Source organism: Nannobrachium achirus (genome assembly GCF_963921795.1).
Source record: "Nannobrachium achirus genome assembly, chromosome: 5".
Lineage (NCBI taxonomy): Eukaryota > Metazoa > Chordata > Actinopteri > Myctophiformes > Myctophidae > Nannobrachium > Nannobrachium achirus.
The window spans coordinates 55,134,243-55,147,585 of record NC_137814.1 but is presented as its reverse complement, the minus strand read 5'-3'; the positions used below and the strand labels follow the sequence as shown (position 1 = coordinate 55,147,585).

General features: G+C 46.9%; 3 protein-coding genes across 3 annotated transcripts in view; 1 reads left to right on the top strand and 2 right to left on the bottom strand.

Moving 5' to 3' along the window:
* cdc73 (cell division cycle 73, Paf1/RNA polymerase II complex component, homolog) overlaps positions 1-13,343 on the bottom strand; it is an 85,048-nt gene that overhangs the window by 44,577 nt on the left and 27,128 nt on the right. The gene's annotated exons all lie outside the window — the stretch shown is intronic.
* Positions 453-1,715, bottom strand: LOC308286111 (regulator of chromosome condensation-like; the record flags this gene model as incomplete). The annotated part of the gene is made up of 1 exon (XM_080727068.1): positions 453-1,715. One exon carries the CDS (start codon positions 1,713-1,715, stop codon positions 453-455), a length of 1,263 nt encoding a protein of 420 aa, XP_080583194.1.
* On the top strand, positions 10,451-11,749 carry LOC308286110 (beta-1,3-galactosyltransferase 2-like; the record flags this gene model as incomplete). The annotated part of the gene is made up of 1 exon (XM_080727067.1): positions 10,451-11,749. The coding sequence occupies one exon, from the start codon at positions 10,451-10,453 to the stop codon at positions 11,747-11,749; it is 1,299 nt and encodes a 432-aa protein (XP_080583193.1).

The following is a 13,343-nucleotide window of genomic DNA, read 5'->3' as shown; positions in this document are numbered from 1 at the left end:
TTTTTTTTTTTTTTTTGAAAATAGGCCTAGACCTTTATTAACAAGCAAGTGCAGCACAAATACAGTATAAAATGAAATGTTTTGAATGTTCACCATCAAACAGCTGTGTGCTAGAAATCGACATGTCAGGTTTGCAAGACTTGACCACCTGCCTCTGGACTGCCGTGAAGAAAGTTGAACAGTAAAAGATAAACCTGTTGCTCCAGTGATATCTGTGCCTGCCTAGGTATTCAAGTCCACAGGTTGTAAAGACACATTTCAGAAGCAGAGAGAGGATGAGGGTGACGTGTGAGTCAAATCTCACTGTAATTTTTAAGGCCCCCAATTGAGACCACTGAAGTGTTCGGTTCAATTATCAAACGCAGCCCCCCAGTCAGTCAGTCAGTCCCCCCAGGTTACAGTAGGTCAGAAATCCTTCTCTGGTAGGAGGAGGAGGAACAACTTCATCATCATCAGCTCTCCTGTTTGCTCTTGGCCAGCAGGACGGTGTGCTGCCCTCCGCTGGACGCTGCCAGTACTGTGCGTGTCTCCAGCTGTTTGCCCGTCATCTTCACAGGGCTCACCTCGTCGTCCTCCTCGCCCGTGCCCAGCTGCAGATTGGTCCCCATGCCCCAGGCGTACACCGAGCCTTCTCTGGTGACGGCGAAGCTGACGGAGGCTCCGCAGCACACGGCTCTGACCAGCTCCATGCCAGGCACGGCTGTGGGCACCGACGTCTCCTCAGCGTCCGCGCCCAGACCCAGACGGCCGTACTCTGACCGGCCCAGACTGTACACCTGACCTTCAGCATCCAGACAGAGCGAGTGGTGCTGTCCTCCAGAGAAGTCCACCCAGGCCTTGGTGGAGTTCTTGAAGCAGGTCAGCTTCACTGGGAAGAAGCACGTCTTGATGCTCTGTGTGCCAAGCTGGTGGTAATTTGACAACCCAAAGCCGTACACGTAGCCTTCTTTTGAAACGGCGAAGGTGAAGTAGGCTCCACAGAAGGCATCCACCAGCTGCACCTTGCCTTTGAACTTCACCACCTGGGGGGTCAGCAGTCGGCTGAGGCCCATTCTGCCTCCTCTGTTGGAGAACATCTCCGGCACCCTTCCCAGCTGGCCCTGCTCTCCACAGCCCAGTGTGTACAGGTTCCCATCCTGCGTCACCATCACCAGATGGTCATTACCTGATGCAATCTTCACCACGGGCTCCTTGATGTGGAGTTGAACTGGAAGGTTACATTTCTCCATTGGGATCAAAAGACCGATAACACCATTGTTATCTCTAAATGAGCCCCAGATGTAGACCTTGCCGTCGTCGGTGAGAGCAGCAGTGTGGCTGTCTCCAGCAGACACCTGCACCACCCTGTGGTCCAGGACCACCTTCCCTGGGACACATTCAGAGCCCTCCTTGGACGCCTCCCGGCCCAGGGCACCCTCGTCGTTGCAGCCGAACGTGAAAACACTTCCGGTCTCACTGAGGCACACGGTGTGCATGCCCCCGGCTGCCACCTGGAGCGCGGCCTCCGGCAGGGGGACCAGGGCCGGCTTCTTCCTCTCCATGGTATTCTCCCCCAGGCCAAGCTGGCCCACGTCTCCCTGGCCCAGCACCAGAACCTCCCCCGGCTCCTTCCCGTGACTCCTGTGGTCCACCTTCACTCTCTTCTGAACCGCTTCATCATCTGATTGACCTGCCCTCTTCCTGGGAGTCTTGCTTGGTGTCTTTTTTGCAGGCATGGTTGGCAACAAACTAGATTAAAACAATTTCAGAAGACATAAGGGCTTTGCACACAGACACACAAACGAAAAAACGGACGATTAGATTTCTTTTAAAGAAAACAATGATTCTTTATGACGTCATGCACACCGGCTCTGAATTTGCCATGCGGCAGGTGGCTGCGGCAGTGCGTTTTTTCCCCGCTCAAACCCAGTTCGATTTGTGCGTCTTGTCGCATGCGGTAAAAACTCATTGACTCCTTTTATGACTCCTTTTCGGATCCGCAGTGTGGATTCCGCACAGCCCACACCAAATCCAATGAGTTTTAATCATGCAGCAAATGGAAAAAAAACGCAATGGTAGAAAATCGCGCCTGTGTGCAAAGACAGGACTAAGACTAAATCTAAATTTGCTGAAAAAATGAACACTGCCACGGACCATCTTTTGTGAGATTTTGCCTCTATTCAAGATGATAGTTTTAATTCTATGCTGTATTGATGTTGGTACCATAGGATCACATTAACAATTCTTCTAAATTCTCTAATTGTAGACTTTTTGCAAATGAAGGCAGATGTTTAACAACCACTTAACTCTTGAGCCCAATAAAACCCTGCGTCTATTGAAAGATAAAACAAAAAAAGCTCACTCACTATAAGCTCACAACACATTGCGATGTTATGAGTTATGAATGAGCGTATGTGTGCAATTTCAAAAGACGTTGTGCCCCAAAATAGGGAACAGTGGTTAATAATGCTATGTTTATTTTTTTCTCCTTTCATTATGCATGTATATAAATCAGAAATCAATTTGAGAAATTGGTTTTCTAAATGCAGCCAGGCACATTGATAAGAATGAAACTACATGGCGTGGGGGTGGGGGTTGGGGGGGGGGCACCGGATCAATTGTGAAATACTGCTGGAAAGGCGGGTATTACACAAAACACGATAAGGAGTAATTCTCCAATGGTGAAAACAATACAGCTCGAAGCGGCGACTACACAGGGGAGAAATTATTAAGCCATTTAGGCCTAGAATTATTGAATGCTTTAACTATTGAAAAATAGCAGACATACAAGCTCGCAAGCTTGTAGGTCTGCTATTTTTGGAAAAAAAAATCTTGAAAATGTGTGCAAGTTTTTGAATATCTTTGACCCGATCTTTGACCCCGACTTCTAAATCCTTCCTCTAAATCAGCTGTTCTCAAACCTTTTCATGTCAAGGACCCCCCAAAGTTGCAGGTATTTGGCCGCGGACACCCATCTCAAAATATGTTGTTCCAGGGACCACCCGGAAGCCAATATTTGAGTTACAAATGTTCGCTTTTAAATAGATATATTCAAAGAAAAAAAAAAACATGATTTTTAGCAGAGCTTGTAGATCTGCTATTTTTCAATAGTAAAATAATGGTTAAAGTGGATCAAATCTACCACGACTCGGGTGGGTTACAGATCTTTGAGGGTTAAGCCTGAGGTTTGGAAGTGCTCCAAATGGGGAGGGGGCGCGGGGCTCGCCGGGGGAGCCTGTAGCTCCGCATAATGGCCCCCGTGGTGGAAGTGTGGATGAGAAGACCACTGCACGCACCCCCACCCCACCCCCCTCGCACTTCTCACCACACACTCAGTGGAGATATCCTCCTGTTCCTCTTTCTGAGGGGTGGGTAGTGAATACAAATAGGTCACGAGAGCCCAACCCCCCCCGCTCGCCACCCCCGCTTCCCACAAAGCAGCGAGCGGGCGGCAAAGGCGGCGGCGGCAGCGTGTAAAGCGCTAGAGATGGTGTGATGTGTTAAGGGGGGGTAGAGCGTACCATCACCGAGGCAGAGACTGTCCGTCAGAAACACAGATGCACACAACGTGCAGCGCTATAGCTCTCTCTCAACCCCCTCCTCAGCTGTCTCAAGCCTCTGTCACTATAGCCGCTCACCTCCGGAACACAGGCGACAGCACACACACACACACACACGCGCGCACACACAGAGCGAGACTGCGCACCGCCGATAGCAGGCAAATCCATCAAAATCGAAGAGAGGGAGGGAGGGAGGGAGGGGGGGAGAGATAGAGAGAGAGTGAGAGGAGGGGTGGAGGATGGGAGAGACGAGAGGAGAAGAGAGAAAAAAACGATGACAGAAAAAAAAAATATGATACGAGCGAGGAAGCACATTGGAAGAGGAGAGGTTAACGGGGAAGGAAAAGCAAACGAGCAGGCGGTGGTGGTGGTGTGTGCGGGCAGCACAGGAGGATGAGCAACGGCAGCAGCAGCAGCAGCAGAGACAGAGGGTGGCTGCTACCACCACGCACAAACGCACATCCACCCAGCTTTCACCGCTACCTTCATCTGCCCTGCCTCGCTGCGCGAGCCAACAACAACCACAGCACAGCCAGAGGAACGCTGCGGCGGACGCCCTGGGCTCTGTGAGCCGAGGCAAGAAAAGCCACCGGCACACCACCTCCTCCTTTGCCCCACGCTTTTCCTGACAGCCAACAGCCGAGAGCACCGAAGCTAGCACCCAAAAAAAAAAAAAAACACTCTGCAAAGCAAAGCACAGCCTCCGGGGACGATGCGCCGCGGCAGAGCGAGAGACCGCAACGCGACCGGACCTCTCCGACACATGTACGGTCAACTATGGCCACGCACGTATGCGCTTGCGTTTTGGTAGGGAGCCGTGTGTGTCTGCGAGAGGACCCGGTGAAGAAGAAGAAGAAGAAAAACATGTTCCGTTTGAGTGATATGGGAATACAGGCTGGTTGACTTAGGCAACACAGAGGCATTAAAGGATGAGGACTTGGGTTATCAAGCCCCGACATGTCAGAGAGGCAGTAGCCGCGGATCGACCACATCGAGGCACGACACTCGACGCTTTATGATTCACCAAGTCCGGGGACAATTGGGAAAGAGGAACTGTGACTCAAGCTGAAACAGGCGTGTAAGCGGGTGGTACAAACGACTTGCTGTCTGTGGTGGTGGGAGACCCGATACCGAGGTATGTGAGATGAGAGACAGTTTCAAAATCTGAAGGCCGTTTTTCGTTTTCTTTTTTTTTTTTACGCTTGCATGTCAAGTGCGTGTACGTTCACATGGCTGGGAAAGGAAATGCTTCTTTTCATTTCAGTTGACGCGTCCACGAGAGGCCAACATAAGTCTTTTCAGTGCTTTCTGTGAGCTCACACAAACCGTTCTTTGTCTCCGGGGGTCCTTCAAGAGGGCTGTGTGTAATTCAGTAGAATGTGCGAGGACACACATCACTCCAGGGGGGCTTAGTGGCCCACAAACAGAACATAGGCGGACCATTCTACACACACTTCTTATCAAGATTCTGCACAGTTGGGAAGCAAGAGTGGGGAAGGGCATAAAGCAGGGTTTCTGCAGGTTTAGGCAAGTTAGATTTAAGCCTTTTTTAATGCCACTAAGAATTACATTCAAGTACCTCAATCCTCGCATCCCTAATCTCTTTGGGAAGGATTGCTGTTTAACAAGCTCACGACGTGTTGCAATGAGACAGCGTTGGGAGCTTGTAGATCGTCTGTTTTCAAAAGCAGAGATTTAGTGTGTGTGAAATAACATCTGCCGTTCACGGATTTGAACTAAATAGCTAGGGTTTAAGTGGATAAACCCAATTTATCAATTACAATATCGGAAAAATATACCCTAAATTCTATTTTTTCATCTGTAATTCACGTTTCTCAGCTGGCATTTTTAAGACCTATAAACGCAATACTTTTTAAAGGTCTTACAGAAGGGGGGAACGAGTTGGAAACGTTTCTTAGAATCTCTCCGACAATGCTTTACACCAAATGTATGACTTATTCACAAATCGTTGTTCTTTCTTGGCGTATTTATGAGTAGCAAGTAACACAATCACATTTGCCTACATTAATTCGCTGATCCAGTGAGGAAGCAATGACTAGCAGAGGTTGTGTTTGTCATTGCTACAGTAGAAAGGAAGGCCATGCTGATTTTTATCTACACCTTTGTTTGTTTTCCGTTACAGCACATTCACGACGTTGGCTCACGATGCTCGACCAGGTGTCAGGTTAAGGTAAGGGGATGTTTCTCGGGGACATTTACTGAACTTTGTAGACTCCGGCTATGTTTACAGCGCTACTGACACGGTGTTAACTGTGCTGCCATCTTCTTGCGAATGTCAAGGTCAGGCCGTTGAAAAATCAATCAATACAATAAATATTTAAGGGGGGAAAAATAGCTGTGCTACTGAACCGACTGCACAGCATCACAGGGAAACCTTTGCATATCAAATAAGACTAGTGATAACAGCAGTAGGGATGAGACGATAAGAACATTTCATGTCACGATTATTGTGACAAAAGAAATCGCGATTTACGATATTTGCGATAAATAAAATCCATTATCCTGGGGTGGAACATTTGCCAAAAAATAGCAGATCTACAAGCTGACAACGTGTCGCGTTGTGAGCTTGTAGATCGTCTATTTTTTGGCAAAGACATTTGATAGAGTGAAAAAAAAGACTGTATCAACTACGTAAATTATAAGTACCTTTTACCAATAGGGGGTTTAAATGGTACTGGATATGCAGCTAATAAAAGGTGAATTGATCCCAGTGTATGACGGAGGACGATATCACGATACATTACTGTACATCTCCACGATATGATTATCGTGAGTGTTTTTTTATCGCGATAAACGATAATATCGCTGATCGTCCCATCCCTATACAGCAGTAGAGGTTCTTACTTCAGATTTAGCTTCAATCATTTTACTCTTTCAGGAGTCCAATTTTGCTAAAAAAATCTAATAACATGAATTCCATCTGACAGCTCATTTAAAAAAAGCACATTCTGACAGTGTGACAACCACCCAGCAGGAACAAGTCATTCCTCAGAGGATTCAGACATGGATTACAGTCAGCGCTACATCACTCAAGCACAACGTGCTGTAGATCACTAGGTAGATTAGTGACAGAACAACTGAATTAACCTGTGTGTGGTAGCAATATTTATAGACGTGTCAAATGTGTCTTTATTCTACTTTTATTCAACTTTGTAGAACATAGTCTAAAGCAGGGGCCTTCAACGTTTTCAGAACAAGGACCCCTTAGTTGAGAGAGAGATGAAGCAGGGACCCCCCACCACCTGTTCATAGATTCCACATAGTTTCATCGTTGGACAGCACGATCGATCGTCAGTGTATTTTGGATTCATGTCAATTTGTGTTTTCAGAACCACTTGAACCGTCAATACTTAATAAACTTGACCTTTCACTCTGTACTTAGTCTGCTCTTTTCCCCCTCTACACCAAAGCTCTTTGCCAAAAATAGCCGATCTACAAGCTCACAACGCCTCGCAGCTAAAGTTCTTAGAATAAGGACACTAGGGTTAAAGTGGTATAAAAAAAAGAAGAAAAAAAGTTTCTATCACACAAAGATTTGGAGGACCCCCTGTAGTAACTCTGAGGACCCCCTAGGGGTCCCGGACCCCCTGTTGAAGACCCCTGGTCTAAAGCAGAATCTCACAAACCAAAGTACTAATTTAGATTTGCCTGCAGCTGTCAGTCCAACAGCTGACATCCTTCATGGACTGACTTCTATTTCTACTCCTTGTCAGCAAGTCATCGTTTGCCAACGGGTCTGAGCTGCGTGTATCCATTCTGCATCTAGCAAGGCAAAACCCCAAATTCAGAGTCAACATTTTTAACTCAAATATTTACTTCTGGAGTCCCTGGAACAACATATTTTGAGATGGGGGTCCACGGCCAAATACATATAATTTTGGGGGTCCTTAACCACTGATATAGACCGATTCTACACATATCTTCCACTTAAGTCCCAAGACCAGTTGGGAAACCCGCACATGCATCTATGGGTATAAGAAGGTGTCCCATATGACACTTCAGGAGGTCTTCTGCCCCACAGGGCCAAGCTTTGGTCATGGAGGCCAGAGCTCTGAAAGCTGTTACACTGTCTGAATCTTCTGTCAACCTTCACCCTGACTGGATAGTCATATTTACTATTACATCTGGTGATGTCAGCACACTACACTCAATCCAATGCACTTTATTTATACTATAGCAACTAAAGTTTACAAAGTGCTGCACAGATGAATCAAGGCTAAATACACGAGAACGCTAAAATACAGAACAGAAAACTACAGCAAAAGACGCTGTGAAATAACACAAAAGAAACTGCTGAAGACATCACGGAAAACACAGGACGCAGCCACGGCAACAGACAGTGAAACAAACAAAACAAAGACCACAGAAACCTCTCAAATGGAATTAAAAGCCAGGGCGTAAAGGTGTGTCTTTAAAAATGTCAATGGTGGGGGCCAGTCGTATTTGGAAGGGGAGCGCATTCCATAAAGTGGGACCTACGACAGAGAAGGCTCGGTCACCTCTGGGGCCTCCAGTTTCAACTGTCGTAAACCTCTAAAAGTTCTGAGAGATACTGGGGTGCCAACCCATTCAGTGATTTAAAAATCACACCCGTGTGAACTGAGCGGTGGTTTACCCACCTAACTGTACTGTACATATTCTGTGTTCTATATCTATGAATTCTATGTGTTCTAGATCTATGAATTCTGTCACCTCCCCCCCCCCCCCAGGCTAGTCTCAACAGCACCCTCTTACCCACCAACCCCCCCCCCGTGTGTGTGTGTGTGTGTGTGTGTGTGTGTGTGTGTGTGTGTGTGTGTGTGTGTGTGTGTGTGTGTGTGCGTGCGTGCGTGTGTGCCTGGCCTGAAAACAGCGCCCCTCCCTTAACATGTATGGTCATAAAAGGTACTGTAGGGCAGGCTACATACAGACCCACCCACATACACGGACAAATACACGGATACACGGATACACACACGGCCACTCTATGGAGACGGTGTGACCACCGCTCAAAAACAAAACAATACAATCTTAAAATCGATTCACTGTGCTAAGCATGATTATATAGTTATAACTCCTATAAGCCTTGTACTAGTAGGACTTTTGCCCACTCTGCAGGTCTATTTACACCTCACAATAGTACTAGGCAAGACATGTTCTCACCTGTTGGTAGCGTGTCAAAATAACCATTTCTAAATGGAGCCGTGTATTACTCTGTCCACCAACCACACCTCCAGCTATTTGCGTTGTCTTGTGTTGTATAAAAGAGACTGTCTGACAATCAGGCTGCATTTGCAATCACAGTCTCCTAGCGCTCTCGTTTTTTGTATAATAAATACATTGTTTCATTCCACTCTACCCTTGTGGGGATTTAATGTTATACTGTAAGTAAGGTTAATAATTTCCATCACACCTAATCAACCTCCTGCCTTGGGAGAGGCTGAGGAGAGATGGAGGACAGGACAGAGACAACAGTAATCTAGTGGCAGGGAGAGAGAACTATCGGTCAGAGATGGTAAGGTGGGGCCAGGCCATTTAAAGTTTTAACTCTCAAATACCTGGAACGTGCCCGAGTCGCATTAGATTTGAACCACTTTAACCATTATTTTATGCTTTAACTATTGAAAAATAGCAGATATACAAGCTCACAGCGCGGCACCGAGTGCCGCGCTGCGAGCTTGTAGATCTGCTATTTTTGAAAAATCATGAAAATGTGTGCAAGTCTTTGAATATCTTTGACCCGACTTCTAAATCCTTCCTCTAAATCAGCTGTTCTCAAACTTTTTCATGTCAAGGACGCCCAAAATTACATTTATTCGGCCGCAGACCCCCATCTCAAAATATGTTGTTCCAGGGACCCCCCAGAAGCAGAGATTTGAGTTACAAAAGTCTGCTTTGAAAAATACATATTGATGCACACATTTTCACGATTTTTCAAAAATAGCAGATCTACAAGCTCGCCGCGCTGTGAGCTTGTATATCTGCTATTTTTCACTGGTTAAAGCATTCAATAATTGTAGGCCTAAATGGGTTAAACACAAAAGGTTATGGTTTAAAAGTCTATTCGATATTTCACGGGTAGCCAATGCAATTGGGTTGGAACGGGTGTAACATGTTCTTGTTTCTTCGTACCCATTCGCATTCCTAGCTGCTGCATTTTGGGCCACCTGTAAACGGGAGAGGCTAGGGGAAGCGTCACTGACGCAACGCTTCCATCTCAATGGCTCTGGATTGGAATTGTATACATGACCGCTGTGTATTTTCATCAATTCCGACGTGCTTTGACATCATTTTCCCTTTCTGACGACAGACAGTGGACAAAGTGTGTGCATTTAATTAATGGCGAGGGCACCGTTAATGAATTGCCATCGTTGTGTTTGCTATAGCTGAACATGGATCACAGTATCAATAATCATATCGTGCTCGTATCTCCAAGTTTCAAATTTGTGCAAATTTTTCGCAAAGTTAAAGCACTGCTTCATCATACAAAGCCATCGCACAAAAGTAGTGAAACAGCTGACATCTACAAGCACACAACGCCTCGCGGTGTGAGGCGTTGTGTGCTCTTAGATCGGCTGTTTTCACTCGTTTAAATAATTTTTAAAATGATAAATACAAAACAAACGGTTTTGGACATACAAGGTTTTCACCCCGACAACGACGATATGTTAATGCCCTCTCCTTCTCTCCCACAGGACCACATTCCTGGCCGTTGAGCAAATAATGGTTTGTACGTTGTGTACATCCTGTTGAAACCCGGAGGACAGACGCTGGCTTCAAGAGGCCCTTGGGAGAACCACCTTCACATCATCTACACCGTGTGGGCATCCATGAGAGGCTGCTTGCGTCTTCCCTGACCAACGACTGCGGTCCAAGTGGATTAAAGGTCCCACGCAGCCCCGCTGGACGCCATGCAGTGGAGGAGACGCCACTGCTGCACGCACATCGCTGGGCTCCTGTATTTCCTCTCGCTGCTGGGGGTCGTGGTTTTACTGGTCCATCGGGACTGGTTGCCGGGCCTCGCGGGTTCGCCGTGGTGGAGAGAGCATCCCGTGGACTATGGAGGAGGAGGCGGCGGGCCGCACTCCGCCAGGGCACGAGGGAACCAGAGCCACCGGCAGCCCCTGTGGCGCTTCGTCATCATTCCACAGCCGAGTGTCATCGTGGACGGAAATAACGCCAGCTTCCGGCAGGACGCGGACGACTCCTCTCCTCGGGGGGAGGCAGGTCTGGAGAACTCCCTGGCAGCGAATGCCAGCCAAAGTGAAGAGGGTGGCCCGAGTGGCATGCTGTCCCCCGGGCCGTACCCTTACATCATTAACGAGGCAAACAAATGCCCAGAGGGAAAGCCACAACCATTCCTGGTGTTGCTGATCGCCACCGAGGCTCGCCAAGTAGAGGCACGGGACGCCATACGGCAGACGTGGGGCAACGAGAGCCTCGCTCCAGGCCTAGGAATCATCCGGCTGTTCCTGCTGGGGGCGAATGAAGGCGAGCTGGGGCGCCTACAGCAGAGGACCTTGGAGTCCGAGAGCCTGAGGCACCACGATATCCTTCAGCAGGACTTCTTGGACACCTACAACAACCTGACTATAAAGACACTGATGGGGATGAACTGGGTGGCCGTGCATTGTCCACGGGCCAGCTACGTTATGAAAACTGACAGTGACATGTTCGTCAACACCGATTACCTCGTCCACAAGCTGCTCAGACCCCAACTGAATCCCAAGAGGAACTACTTCACGGGAAACAACATGAGGGGCTACGCGCCGAACCGAAACAAAAACAGCAAGTGGTACATGTCCCCGGAGCAGTACCCGAGCGAGAAGTACCCCACCTTCTGCTCCGGGACCGGTTACGTGTTCTCCGGGGACCTGGCGGCCAAAATCTACCGAGCCTCTCTGAGCATCCGCCGCCTGCATTTGGAGGACGTGTACGTGGGCATCTGCCTGGCCAAGCTGCGGATCGAGCCCACCCCGCCGCCCAACGAGTTCCTGTTCAACCACTGGCGGGTGTCCTACTCCAGCTGCAAGTACAGCCACCTGATCACGTCCCACGGCTTCCACCCCAGCGAGCTGCTCAAGTACTGGCACCACCTTCAGAGCAACAGGCACAGCGCCTGCATCAACGTCACCCGGGACAAGCAGGCACGGCCTCACCAGAACCGGCTCAGTAGCCAGAGAGCGCTGATCACCGCGAGGCTGGGATGAGCACTCGACGTGAAAACCACTGTACAGGGTTCCCACATATTTTTACCAATTCATTTCCGAAACTTTTCCAGAATATTTAACCCGATTTCCAGGACTGTATAACAATAATTCAGCTCAATAACGAGTCGCTTACTCCTATGCGCAATGCCCAAAGACAGGTCGTGTATGCCAGTGGTTCTCAACCTTTACAGGCCGTGACCCCCGAAATAATCATATTTGAAGAGAGTTGAGGAATTTTTGAAACACGGTTTTATTGTGAAAATAGCCGATCTACATGCTCACAACGCCTCGCGTTGCGAGGCGTTGTGAGCATGTAGATCTGCTATTTTCACAATTTCCGCCTCTAATATTTGACAATTTGGCCAATGTTTAATTTGTCATTTCAGTATTAACAAAATCAATAACGAAAGACAATGCATAGTTATTTTTTCCAGGACCTTCCCAGGACCCTTGATCAATTCCAAAACTTTTCCAGTACTGGAAAAATATTTTTTCTAATTTCAAAATATTTCCAGGAATTTCATGACCGTGGGAACCCTGACTTTATGAGACTCACAATATAATGTACATGTTGTTTTTGGATACATTGCAGATTGATATTTGTACACTTTTTTGAGCTTGGTATCAAGGTCCCCCGATTCAAGGTTGAGGCAAAAAGACAAAAACAAATACTACGCAAATCACTACATGTTGCAGCTATGTCGGTTTTCTATAAATCCCTCTTTATGTACATTGTAACTCCAAACAAAATTAATGTTGTGTAATGAAAGACAACGAGATGAAATGATCTGTAATTTCCAGATTCTGTACGAACCAGCTTTTTACAAACCAGCACAAAAGGCTTGCACAAGAAGATTTTCCCACTGTTTTATACCTGGTTGCTAACTTGTGATGTGAGAAAATATCAAGGTGTTAAGTTGTTTTATCAAAGCCTGCACTGAGCCGTGAGAGTTCATGTATACTGGGAAAGAGATAAAAAGAAAGAAGGCTGTACCTTTCGTACCAAGGGCCATGTTTCAAGATTTAGAAAGGAGAAAAGAAAATCACGGTACATTTTCTATAAACCTCTTTATGTATTGTGGAAATGCCAAAAAAAATAACGTGTTGTAGAATTAAAGGCAAGCAGAGTAATTACATGTCATTCCACAGATTCTGCACAAACCAGCACAAAAAGCTTGCACAAAATAATCTCGCCCATTGTTTTAAACTTGTGTTGTGTCAATAACCTGACGTTGTAAGTCATTTATCAAAGCCTGCATTGAGCCTTCAGAGTTTATATATATATACATAGTATACGGGACACAAATGTAAGAAGCTAACTAGAAGGCTACGGTACGGTTTACAGAAGCTATTGTCAGTGCCAAATAAAAACAGTCAAATCTCAAATGGCCAATGTTACCGAAGAGTTATTTCTTTCTATTGAATGCTTTAACCAGTGAAAAATAGCAGATATACAAGCTCACAGCGCGGCTGCGAGCTTGTAGATCTGCTATTTTTGAAAAAGTCGTGAAAATGTGTGCAAATCTTTGAATATGTATTTTCAAAGCAAACGATTGTTACTCAAATTTTGCTTCTGGGTGGTCCCTGGAACTAA